General features: G+C 41.4%; 1 protein-coding gene across 1 annotated transcript in view; it reads left to right on the top strand.

Moving 5' to 3' along the window:
• Positions 1–7,532, top strand: part of SLC24A3 (solute carrier family 24 (sodium/potassium/calcium exchanger), member 3) — a 142,773-nt gene extending 135,241 nt beyond the window's left edge. Inside the window, exons 16-17 of the mRNA XM_009886046.1 lie at positions 6,292–6,357; positions 7,383–7,532. Coding sequence (XP_009884348.1) covers positions 6,292–6,357; positions 7,383–7,532 — 216 coding nt within the window. The remainder of the gene's footprint in view (positions 1–6,291; positions 6,358–7,382) is intronic.
• Positions 7,533–12,336: the final 4,804 nt, after the last annotated feature.

Raw genomic sequence — 12,336 nt, 5'->3', positions numbered from 1 at the left:
TCTTGCAGTATGAGGGAGTGCTTCGTCTGCAGACGGTTCTCTCCTGGGGAAGAAGCGTTTCCTATTCTTAAATGAGCAGAGAACTGAGCTTGTCCCTCTATAATTAAGAAGGCTCCAGCTGAGGCCCTTTTTTTGCTCTTTGCTAAAAACTGAAATTATCTCTTCCCTCACTGTGAGTTTTGAATGTTTTGCTCTGTTGTTTTCTCTCAACTTAGACGTTGTCACATTCTATTGCCTCTTGCAGGAAATGCCACTTGTCTCATGAGAAGGCCGCTTGACTGATTTCTACTGTAATTTGACAGATCAAAGACACATTTTTCTTAAGCTTTTGTACCAAATTTCAGTCTTCTGAGCTCCTGTGCTCATGGTTACTTAGAAGTCACAATAGGGCAGGCTACAGTGATAGTCAGAGAAGTGAGAATAGTTTGTCATTTAGAACTGTATTTCCAGAGCTGTCAGCTTATGGGAAATTTGTGAAACAGCAGCAAGTAGTCCAAAATCAAATGCAGAAAGAGAAAGGATTCTTTAGGCAAGTGCAGAACTAAAATGAGTGAAATGAGAAATAAGTGAACAGTGGCTATGCAGCCTAGTTTGGATTTAACTATCTTAGAACCACTGAGCAATACTGTATAAAGCAATTCATGGTTCCGCATGGTTACTTTTTGAAATAGATAGGTGAGCGTTAGATTAGAAAATGTTGAAAGGCTACCAGAGCTGGACAGAAGGTTAAAAAAAGCAGCACACCTACTTGTGCGGCTTTTGTGATTCTAGCCATTGCTGCAGACAGAATGGTTGTTAATGTAGACCTGGGCCAAACAGGAGGAGATTGTAGGAAAGCCCTTAGCAATAGCAGGTTGGACAAACCAGTAGGAAGCGGTTATACCTGCTTTTTTGTTCTGATGAGCAACCCCTGCTGTGTACCAATTAGTGCAATACTGTGCAGAGTTTCAGCAGACTTAGAGCAAATCTGAACTTGTCTCCTTTGAAACCATATGTTCTCTTTGTTGGCGTTAGATAAGTAATAGCAGTGTTTGCTAGAATTAAATGTTCTTGTTTTCATTAATATTTGGGGGTTTCCATTGTATTTTCAGAGAACCATTTCCAGAGCTAGGCATAGGTTAGCCAAGAGCTTTGGCAGTCGTCCTCTGGTTACTCTTAATGCAAGAATTAAATACCTCAGTGCCCAGTAGCAGATTTGATAGAAGAGAATATGTGCTCGTACCCCAAACAACGTGGGCTATTTGCTCAAGCCTGTCTCCCTCAGCTATGGTAAATGAAGAGTGCTCTAATGTGACCTGTGCGCCAGGGGGGTCACTGCTGGCTGATCTAATACTGGAAACCGCTTCTACCACCGGTGCAAGGTTTACTGGCGAACATCTCTCCAAATCCTTGGGCTGAAGCCCCCACAAAATGCTTGGCAGTGAGTTTCATCTAGCTCCAAGGAGACCTTTCTTTGTTGGAGTGAGAATATCTAGCAAAAAAAAAAATAAAGACCAGACTACCGTTGCGTTTTGCACCTGAACAAACCCAGACAGCTTTCATTCTTTTCTCACTGTGAGCTATAAAGTCTGCAATAATCTCAAAGCATTGTATTACTCCAAGAAACCTTTACATTAAGAGCTATCTGGGCAAAAGGCTTAAACAGGAATCATATATACTATGAGGGAGTTTTCTTTCAGACGTAAATCAGCTTGCTCCAGGGCTATCTTAAATAACCCAGAGACCCTGAACGTATGCCATTCTCCACATGTGCTAAAGTCTAGTGAGGTCAGACTTCTGCATGTGCCAGAAAAGCAGTGCATTGTACACAGCGGGACCTCCTGCATACACCATGCAGAGCTGCTCTGTGCGTGAGCAGCAAGCCAAATTAATTGGACTATTTGTGTGCACGTAGAGTAACCCCATAGCATGTATACTGCAAGTCCAGCATCTGGAATTATAGCCAGCACCCATCCATCGAATCCATCTCCCAGCGATCCCAGGGCAAATCTGATTTGAGGAAAGGCTTACATCAATGTCAGTTTGTTCCAACTGTCTTTCTGTTGTTTTTCATTCATTTCTCATTGTTTTATAGCCCTTCTCACCTGTCGTCTTTGTCTTTTTCTGTCCCCTTTCTGCCTGCACTATGGCATGGCAGGGAGATGCCATGCATGCAGCGCCTCCTGACCCACAGTGGAAACATTTGGAATTCTGCACAGCTTTTATAGTGCTTTGAGCTCAGCAACAAGTTTTTTTACCCAAAGGGTTGCACTTTTTCTTCCAGAAAGTCCAGCTGTGATATGTATCCAGTTCAGCCAAATGAGCTTCCTGACACAGTGCATTCCACAGCTAGCATTTGCTCACCCAAGGAAACCACTCTTTGCTATGTACATGAAAGGGTTTTAATCCTGCTGTCCCATGGCAGAGTGAGGTATTAGGCGATGACCCTAATAAATGGTCCCATTTTTTTGCAGAGCAAAAAGCGCTGTAAGTTGAAAACTGCATTAGAAAACACCCTTTCACCCCTCCCAGGAAATCCTTTCTTTCTACGGGAATACTCAAGCCTGGTAAAGGAAGGTTCTTGTTATTTAGGTTAATTAATAGCTCATTGCTTTACTCAACAGTGGGAGCTGGGCTAGATCCCAGGCCAGGACCAGTGCTAGTTAAGCCCTAGTTGAGAGCTGTTAACCTGGAGTGAAACTCAAGTGTTTTAATGCAGTACCACCGCAAGGGAAAATTGGTGCTCACGCTGCTGAAGGCGTTGCCACGTTTTCTTTGCCCATATGGGATCAGCATGATATGTGTTACTGTTACATTTGTAAACCTGTCATAAATAATTAGCATACACTTTCTACTTTTGAATAATCCTTAATAGCAACTTTTATTCCCCTGAATGACCTCCAAAGAGGAGCCTTGCAGATAGTCCAAAGAAAGCAGCCCCAAACACCTCTCTTCGGAAGCCTTGTCCTCAGCAAATTAGACACAGAGGCCTTTGCGATGGTCTTCTTTCCAAATGTCTGCTGGTTTTATGGAGGCTAATGATGTAACTGAGAAGGAGCGTCTGCACTTTAGGTTGAATTCAGACATTTTCCATGCTAAAATAATTCCAGCTGCTTCATTTGCTTCCTTTTCCTGTAGATTCCTTTCCGATTGATGTATTTCATACTGACAGTTTTTACAGATACTGGCACTGGTCAAACAGAATTCCTGACCGAAATCCAGACAGGAATTTATTGTAAAAGAGTATCTGTCTTTCCTAGCCAACTGCTGCTCATTTGAGGTAGCAGGGGAGGTGGCTTTAAATTTGTATTTTAGTTACACAAAGTTAGTTTAGGGGTTTTTTTGCATTTTAGAATAACTAAAATGGAAACCCAGGTTAGCTGTCGTGTATGGAGCATTCAGATTAGTGCAAGCAGAAGAGAAGTAAATGAAGCACAGTGGACTAGTCCATCTCTACAGGGAGCAGTAATGTGTGCACAGAGCTTCCAGATTAGCTTGTCCTGGCTCCTTAGTGTAACAGGAAATACACTGTAAGATATCAAAGAAAAAGGTCTTCTGGGTCAGAACCTGACGTTGTCTCTCATCCCAAGAGCAGCTCTTGTTTCAGCAAAACTTTGAGGTTTGCTTGGGGCTGGTAACAGAAATTGCAGTGGCCTTAGAGACTTCTTCCATGGCTGGAAAAATACACTTCCTCCTGTCTGCCACTTACAACCTGCAGTTTACATTAACAGTGGGGTCATTACATTTTTTGCCTTCAGTTATGCAGGCAGTCCCAAAATTGGCCTTCATACTCTGAAGCAATCCAAATCCTTCATTTGTTTGGACAGTTAGTCTAGTGAGAATACTGTATTTTACGTGTAATGGCCATAGGAATATAATGGTCCCGCTGTACATAAGTACACTTACAGCTTATGTCTTAAAGAAATCCTGTAATAACTTTAAGAACAAGTGATCATCATGGCTGTAGCCTTTTTTATGATGGCAAAAATCAGTAAAGAAGGAAAATACACTGTTTGTGTAAGCCAGTATTGTAACATACATGAACATAACAGCAAATCTTGGGCAGCAACAGAGCTCTGCAAATTGGTGGGGCAAATTGGTGGGGCTCTTGTAAGTACAAAAGCTATAACAATTCAATGTATAGTAGCTGTGCCAGACCTATTCACGCTTACCATGGTCTGTTAGAAGTACAGCAATGTGTCGTCATGCTGAATCTTGAGCATGTAGAGGAGAAGGGAGAAATCCTTCCAAGACAGTCTTTTTGCAGCATGCTTGACCTTGTGTCCATCGTGGATTTGCACAGAGGATCCTGGATGGATGGAGTTCACTGCAGGCTCAGGTTTGCAAAATGTCAAAAAACGGATAATCCTTTCCATGACTCTGGAAGTCAGACACTCCACTCGGTTGTCCTTGGGGAATGAAGCTAAATCGTTACTCTGGATTTGGGAGCAATGTTTGGGTGAGAGGTTTTTCCTGACTGATGCAAAATGATACAAATGCCTCGGCAGTCTTGCATTCATGAAATTGTAGTGCTACTTATCGTCAAATTAGCAGTGCCTACTTCTCTTGCAAATGGCTTCTTTATAGTCTAACTGGAAGGCTGCAAGCACCAAAAAGTGGCCAGTGATACACTGTGTACCATTATTTTCTGTGTTGACAGTTGGGAAAATCATTGTAGCATAAAAGTTTAGTTTGAATTCTTTACTGAACTAAAAACAGTTTGAAAAATAGGAAATAAATCCAGCTGTTAGAAAAAAATGCGTTGTTTGAGGTGGATGAACTTTCATTCTGGGAACTATTTTCTTGTCTGCGGATCATTTGCAGGAATGGACTAATGTTTTTGCTTTTCCTTGTATACAAATGTAGAACAAACCGAGCAATTAAGAATTGGCTAACAGCCCAATTAAGGAAGATCATTGCATTTAGTTTTGCTGTTTGACCTCAGCAGTAAAGCAGTGTGACTGAAAATATACCTGCGCTGCACAAAATCAAAGTCTATGAGACAAACAATAGCAATGTCCTTTTCTAAAGCATCCTTGAAAAAATAGTTGTACATAATTTCTTGCTAAGATTGATCTGTGCCAGGAAACTCAAATAGTTGATTACTACTTTAAATAGTAATTGGTTTTGGTGACTGTCAGTTGAAACTCAGCTTCACGAAGGGTTTCATTGTACAGAAGGTGCAGGGAGGAATACAATGGGCTGTATTACCTTGTAGTGGCCTTGAGATAATTACAGATATTAGGTGGTCTAAAGATTTACAGTTCAGTCACCCATGGCACCCACCCCACAGCTTCCAGCTGGCCGTGTTGCTTCCCTGGAGAAGCTGACCTTCCCTAGGAGGAAATCTCCCTCACATAGTAGACCCTGAAGGAATGCCTTGACACGCTCCATCTGAGCGCTCCCTTGACGATACAGCAGGTGATACTATTTGAGAAGATCATATAAAAACGTCCAAAGGGGCAATGATTAAGCTCCCTAAGAGGAGAATGGGAAACAGAAGTGCAATCCTAGCAGAGGAGCAGGGTTGGAGAGGTGCCTTTACTTCGTTTAGCCTTTCTATGTAGTTTTAGGTTTATGTCACATAAAAATCATGCTTTTAAATGTATTTAGGGCTTAAAGATGCAGGTGAGAGTCTTTGATTAGACTCCAAAGCCTCTAAAAATGGTAGTTAAATAGCTTGATGGCTTTGAAGACCTGCATCTCAGTTCTTCATTTCCACAGTGGATGTAATTGTGACTCTGCTCATCAGAGAGTGTGATGTGCCTGGGTACCTTAGTGACAATATCTCTACACAGCCCTGCAGAAAATAAGTTGTCTTTTTGCCCTGTTTGCCTCAGTGCTAAATAACGTTCAGGCTGTGAGATTACTGACTTGTTTCCTTCACAGAGATGAGTAAGAGTAGGGAAGAAATGTGTTTGTGTGTGTCCTTGTTTATTTTCCCCCACTGTGAAGCATGAATTGGTGACTGAATGCAAAAATTCCTTTTCCCTCTTTGTTCTTACAGGACTCTCATAGGCATTAATTGCCAAAAAGAAAATGTCATGATATAACAGTATAAGGGATGACAAATTCCATGTTGGGGTGGAACAGTTTGAAATGCTGTCAGATCCTAAGGATGCTACACTAACAATACGCTTTGGCAACAGGGAGCAGGCAAAATAATCTGTGATGTAATGGTCTGACTTGGCATTTACAGCTTGCAAGCCAGTGTTTATCAACTCGGCAGTTTAGGATTATGGAATTATCAGCAGAGAGAAATATTGTTGCTTGAAATTGTGACATGGTTTTATAAACTTCCTTCTTTTACAGATTCGGTTAAACAGCAGAGGACTTATCTATTCTGTTGGTCTCCTGCTGGCATCTGTTTTTGTCACAGTATGTATATAGTCTTTTGTTCTTCATTTCCAAAAGAGTGATTTTTACAGACATTTTCCTCACCTGTTCCTTTCTCACCTCCAACTGGAATAGTGGTTGCAAAATCTGTTGTTAAGGGATAGGAATGGTCACTCCTATTGTAAACTTCCCAAGACCTTAATCTGGCGCTTTGCAGAAGCTATTGCTGTCACAAGATGGCTCTCGTATTTGTATTTTTTTCATGGGAGGAGCCCAGGCAATCCATTAGTAATCATTAGTTATTTTTCATGATAGAGTTGAAGCAGATCCCCTGAAGTATGATGAGATCCATTCTCCTGTTGGACGGAGAGACAAAATGCTGTACGGTTTGCTTTGGCCCTCTGTAGGAACCTTCTGAAATACAACAGAGACCAGAACAAATATGCCTGGACATGACAATGTTTCTGTTGAAACCAGTGCCTCGCGTTCCCTGACCTGCCCGAGTCCAGCATAGCAGACTAGAAATGATAGAGAGAAGAGGGTTTTTGTGACCTCTTCCAAATCTTGAGACCAGCTACTGTAGGGAGTGCTCCTGTGCATAGCACACCAAGACAATTCCCTCGTACACAAGACTCTAATCTTTTAAGAGGTTTGTGCGGGAGCAAACTAAGCAAAGCAAAGCACAGCCTTAGATGGGCTTAGATGGAGATGCAGGGGGGCAGATGAAGCATTTGGAGTGAAGAAAAAGGAACCTGGTCTTTGAAAACGTTTCTGATTGAATTAAATGGGATTGTTCTTGCTAAAATGAAATTCATTGCAGAAATTTAAAGCCCTTGCACCAGGACTTGAAGTGATATAAGTCAGTGTGGCTTCAATGACTGCAAGGGGGCTACTCTGATTTACTGCAGCTGTGGTCTTCAGCTCACTTGTTGCAGTACTTGCATTGTGATTGCTTCCAGGTGACCACGATCAATAAGGGAACAGTCATCGTGGTGCTCCTGTAATTGAGAATTATCACTTTATTCGAAATGTTCCTGCTGTGGTGGCTTACTCTGTGTTTATTGTAGGTTTTTGGTGTCCACATGAACAAATGGAAACTGGATAAGAAGCTAGGGTGTGTGTGCCTTTCCCTTTACGGCATCTTCCTGTGTTTCTCCATCATGACAGAATTCAATGTTTTCACTTTTGTGAACTTGCCAATGTGCAGAGATCACTAATGCAGGTGGCAGACTGTCGGGAGGAACTTCCTTCTTACCTGTGCAATACAAACCACGGCTGGCATCTCCTGAATGCGGTGCACCTCCAAGTCGTGATGTATATCCTGTTCACTGTTCATAGGACCTGTGGCCCCATCTAGGTCTGCCCTCTCCCTGACCCCCCACAACCTGGAAAAATCCTGCATCGATGTGAAGATTATTTTTTTCAACATTCATGTGATTTCCTAGCTCAGTTTTTGAACAGTGTGACTGGGACTCTAGATGAACTGGCTGCTAACTGGCGTCAAGCCAGGCAAAACTGGTCTGCTACAATTCCTTCTTTTTTTAAGTTATTTGATGGAAGACTAATCTAATTTATGACTTAAGACTATTGCTACAATGCAGAAGAGGGTACATCGTACAGGGGCTGATTTTCAAGGAGAATCATGGGAACTTTTGTTTGGAATTTTATTTGGGGTTTTTTTTGTTGTTTTGAGTTTTTGATCCTTTTGGGGTTTTTTTTGTTGTTGGTTTTATTTTTTTAAATGCCAGAGATCAACGTCCTCTCTTGCAGCTTCTCCTGAGTGCTGGGTCTCCTGTAATGATCCAAAGGTCACAGGGCAGTGTAATATGGGAATACAATTCAAGGTACTTGGCATACGAATGGATTTACTGCGCATTAAAAGAAGACTGTCAAGGCAACAGACAATAACTTTTTACCATAAATAATGACTCTTGTACAGGGGTGATGAGGAATGCAAGGTAAACGTGGATTCAAAGGGTAAACACTGCTACCATTTTACTACTAATGTTGGAGTTTTATTACTAGGGTGTTTATGGTATTTCCAAGCAATAGTTTGATCGCCAGCCCAGGAGGGCTACCAAGGATGTGTCCTGGTTTTTAATGATCTGCACGTGGAAATGGAAGGTCAGAACTTTCTCTGCTTCATCAGATTTCTTGTTTTGGGGGGATTCAATAGTTCATGTCTTATTCATTCTGAGAAGGACATAAGTATGTGTCGGAACTTTTCTAAATGAGTTACAGACACTGGTTTCTTTAAAAGGAAAGAGGCATATTTTGCACAGACATAGTTACTGAAGTCATAATTTGCCACTCTTTAAAGAATACACTGGACCTGGCCAGATATTTGTCTTCTTAAGCAGTTGAACTTATCTAATAACAGATCATGTGGATTCATCACCCCTCCTTTGGGAGGGAGGAAGACACAGAGAGAGATGGCACTTTTTAAAATGTGGAATATCTTCAATGCAGACTCGCTCACAGATCTTAAGTTATTGTGAAAGTTTAGCTATTCATTGTTCCAATATCCCTGCTAGATTTTGTATAATTCTGTATTAATATGCAGGCAGATTCCGCCCCATGAGAAACACCATCACAGCTTCATTTGTATGTATTGGTACTGTGGATTCTTGCCAGTGCTGGCTCTTGTATTTACTTTAAGCACTGATCACTTCTGATTCATTTGGTATGTTTTTTCCTCTTTCTTGTATATGTTCTACTATGAAATGTATTAAGATACTACCAGCTAGGTGAATGTTTTTGTCTATGGTACAAACAGTGGCAAATATTGGTAGTAAAGGCACAGCAAACCCTACATAAAAGAAAGGAAAAATAAAAACAAAACACTAAACCTTAAACTATAGCAGGAAAAAAAACTCCAACAAAAAGAAAAAAAAAAAAAGCCCCGTTCACAGACAGAAAGCCAATTTTTATTTCATTTGCACTTTTGGAAGTGATTTTTTCAGTTTCATTTTCTTTAGACAAAATATTGTAAATCAAAATATTTACGCCCTGTGGTTTTCATTCAGCTCAGCACCTGATTTCCTTTCTCTGTTACACTAAACGTGTGGAGGCACTGGCAGCCGTTGCACTGTGTGTGTCGAGGAAGTCCAGTGGAAAAAGCCGTGTACCGCTGGCCTCGGTGGACTAAGTGTGCTTGTGGATCCCTGGCAAGAAGAAGGAAGGGTCCAGGGACAGGCAGTAGAGAGAGTCAATGACATGCCTGCGTCGTCGTTTTTCGTTCTGGAAGACAATTGAGTTGCTACTTGTTGAGCTATGCAGCCTGTTGTTTGAGTAGCCTTCTCGTAACTATGCCCGCTGCAAGTCCTCTTGCGTTAGGAAACCCACTGTACCTTCCTGTTGTTGTTTTTTTGTTGCTGTTGTTTCTTTTTTTGTTGCTGTTAATGTGATTAATAATAATAATAACCACTAAAATGCCTAAAATACTTCCTTAAATCAAACAATGTTAGCAACAATGTGGCACATCTCACTGAAATCCACCCCACAAACACACAGCTATACTCTTGTAGCAAGATGCAGTTGCTCCTACGCAGAGTGTTTCCTTGCTGACAGAGGGACAGATTTGGGGAAGGAAAAAAAAAAAAAAAAAAAGAGAAGTTTCACATCAGGGCCTATTATTACTTCTATTTTGAATATTTATACTGCTGCTCCAATGGAGCCAGTTGGATCTATTTCTACGAAATAGCCATTACCTATCCCACGGCACAAAAACTGCATGAGTATTTTCTAGGAACTTTTCCTATTGGTGTGCATTAAATACTGTAGTATACCGTAGCTTTGCATTGTGTGTAAAACCTGAAATACCTTGTTTTGACACTTGTGTGTTGTGCAAGAATGTTCTGCAAGTTGTTTGTTCTAAGCAGAAGCAAAAGGTACATTGAACTGCCATTAATTGTGCCATATATGAATTGATAAGCACTTCCTATATTGACAGATTCAGCGAGATGTGCTTACCATTTGCAACCAAATCAACCAGTGCAGACCTGGTTTGGAACAGGATAGACCAACTGAATGTGTGCATTCTTGTTTTTGTCTCCAAAAGAGAGAGCCTCTCAAGTTCATTAGCATAATGAAAGCCTGTGGAAAAGTCCCCGAAGCAAAAACCTTGAGCAATTTTTTAGCATCCTTCCTGTATGACAACTCCAAAACTCAAATAGACAGTTGTATTCAAATGCAGTGTATATTAATAGCTTTATTCTATCGAGCCAAGCAGAGGACTGAGTCTGAGGGGTTCTCTCCTCCCGATGTTAGATTCGGGAAGCTGCCGGCTGTGCCTGGGCGGCAGCCAGTGCCCGGTTTCGTTTTCCCAGTGAGAAGCTCTGCACTGCCCATTGCTGCCCAAGCCACAGGCCATCGCTGGGATGTGGGGCCACAGGAGCCCATCGAGGGCGGCTGCCCCCTGCTCTGCACGGCAACTGGGCTGGCAGGGCCCCTGGAAACATGGGGTGGGACTGGTGGGGATGGGGCTCGGGACTGGGGCAGTGGGGTGGCTGGGGGGTAGCTGGCTGGGGGGAAGGAGGGAGCTGAGGCACAAAGGGGCTGTGGAGAGGCCCAGGGTTTGGGGGGCTGGGGGAAACCAGGGGTGAAGCCAGGTTGGGTTTTTTGAATATGACTGTGATTCATTTGCAGTTTTATTCTTCTGAAAGCATGGGTCACCTTCAGTTCCGAGACCGCTCTGGTCTTTGGACCAGTCGACTGTTTTTGTTTCCATTCTCAATGCTTTTAATGAGTATTTCAAAGGGAGATTAAAGAGCCTTTTCCTCAGTGGACAGCACTTCACTGCAGCTCTGACTTTGACCTGATTTAAATATGGGATCCCTTGCTAGTTTCAACTCTGCTCGACATGTGGCTGGCCTTCCTTTGACAGTGGTTCAAAGGCAGAATAATAGGATAGGATATGATACAGTATGAGGAGGTCTTAAGACATGTTGGAAAAACTGCTTTTGTCCCTAGCAAAGGTGAATTTTATTCTTTTTTTTTTTCTTTCCTTTTTTTTTTTTTTTGATGTACTGCACTTTTTGGTAGATTGTTTCTGCGAAAGGAACACCAACCTGAGATGAGGCATGGGAGGAGATTTTCACTGGTATAATTTGTTTTTTTTTTTCCTGTAATGCTACTTGCCTGCTTTGTTTTCAGCTTTCTGTCCTCAACTGTGTCATTGAAATCAATCAATTAGCATGCTTTGGATTTGTGATACTAGTGCTTGTGAAAACAAATCCTCATTCTTAACATTCAGATAGATGCACGACTGGCTTTTTCTTGCAACAAAAATCAGGTAGAACAGCAATCTAGTTTTAGAAAAACAATGTTCACTGTAGGTGGAGCAACCTGAGGGTAACGTTTAATATTCTGCTGTAAGAACAGGAATTTTTATATGCCTTTTCCAAATAACCATATTAATACTTGTGAGATAAAATGTAGATTGCATATTGTTGGATAACTTTTTAAAAAACCATAACTGTCTGCTGATTGACAGATGTTTCTTAAATCATTTTTTTGGAAGCCCTGATCCTTTCAAATAAAGCTCACAGAGATGTAATACTGTAAAGTTTATCTATTTTAAAGTTGTACCACTGGAGCTTTAAACTTATTTAAATATATAGTTTAAAAATCAATCTCAGAGGACCGTGCTTAGCTGGATTTAAATCTGCCCTGTATTCATGAAGTTTCACTTGATTGGTTACCACTGTAAGTGAGACTAAAATAGACTTAAATCCAGGTAAGAACCTCCATATTAGGTTTGTACAACTTTAGCTGAATCAGTTTAAAGCCATGCTTTTAAGGAAAGCGATGGAAGTTTGAATATTTAGAAGACCTCAGCTACATCACTTCAGATTTAAGGAACTGCAGAGCTTGAGTATGCTGAATGGGTGTACCTAGTGTAATGCAAGGCTTAAAGTTAAAGGAAGAGAATTTTCAGTATTCACTGACTTGAGTGAAAGTTGACCTCTATTGAAATCAAAAGCAAAACCCAAGTGATTGTTTTGTAGGGTCAGTGTAGGT

The sequence above is a fragment of the Charadrius vociferus genome, unplaced genomic scaffold, assembly GCF_000708025.1.
Source record: "Charadrius vociferus isolate BGI_N301 unplaced genomic scaffold, ASM70802v2 scaffold455, whole genome shotgun sequence".
Classification (NCBI taxonomy): domain Eukaryota; kingdom Metazoa; phylum Chordata; class Aves; order Charadriiformes; family Charadriidae; genus Charadrius; species Charadrius vociferus.
Note: the sequence above shows the minus strand (reverse complement) of the source record. Positions and strands in the feature narration are given on the sequence as shown.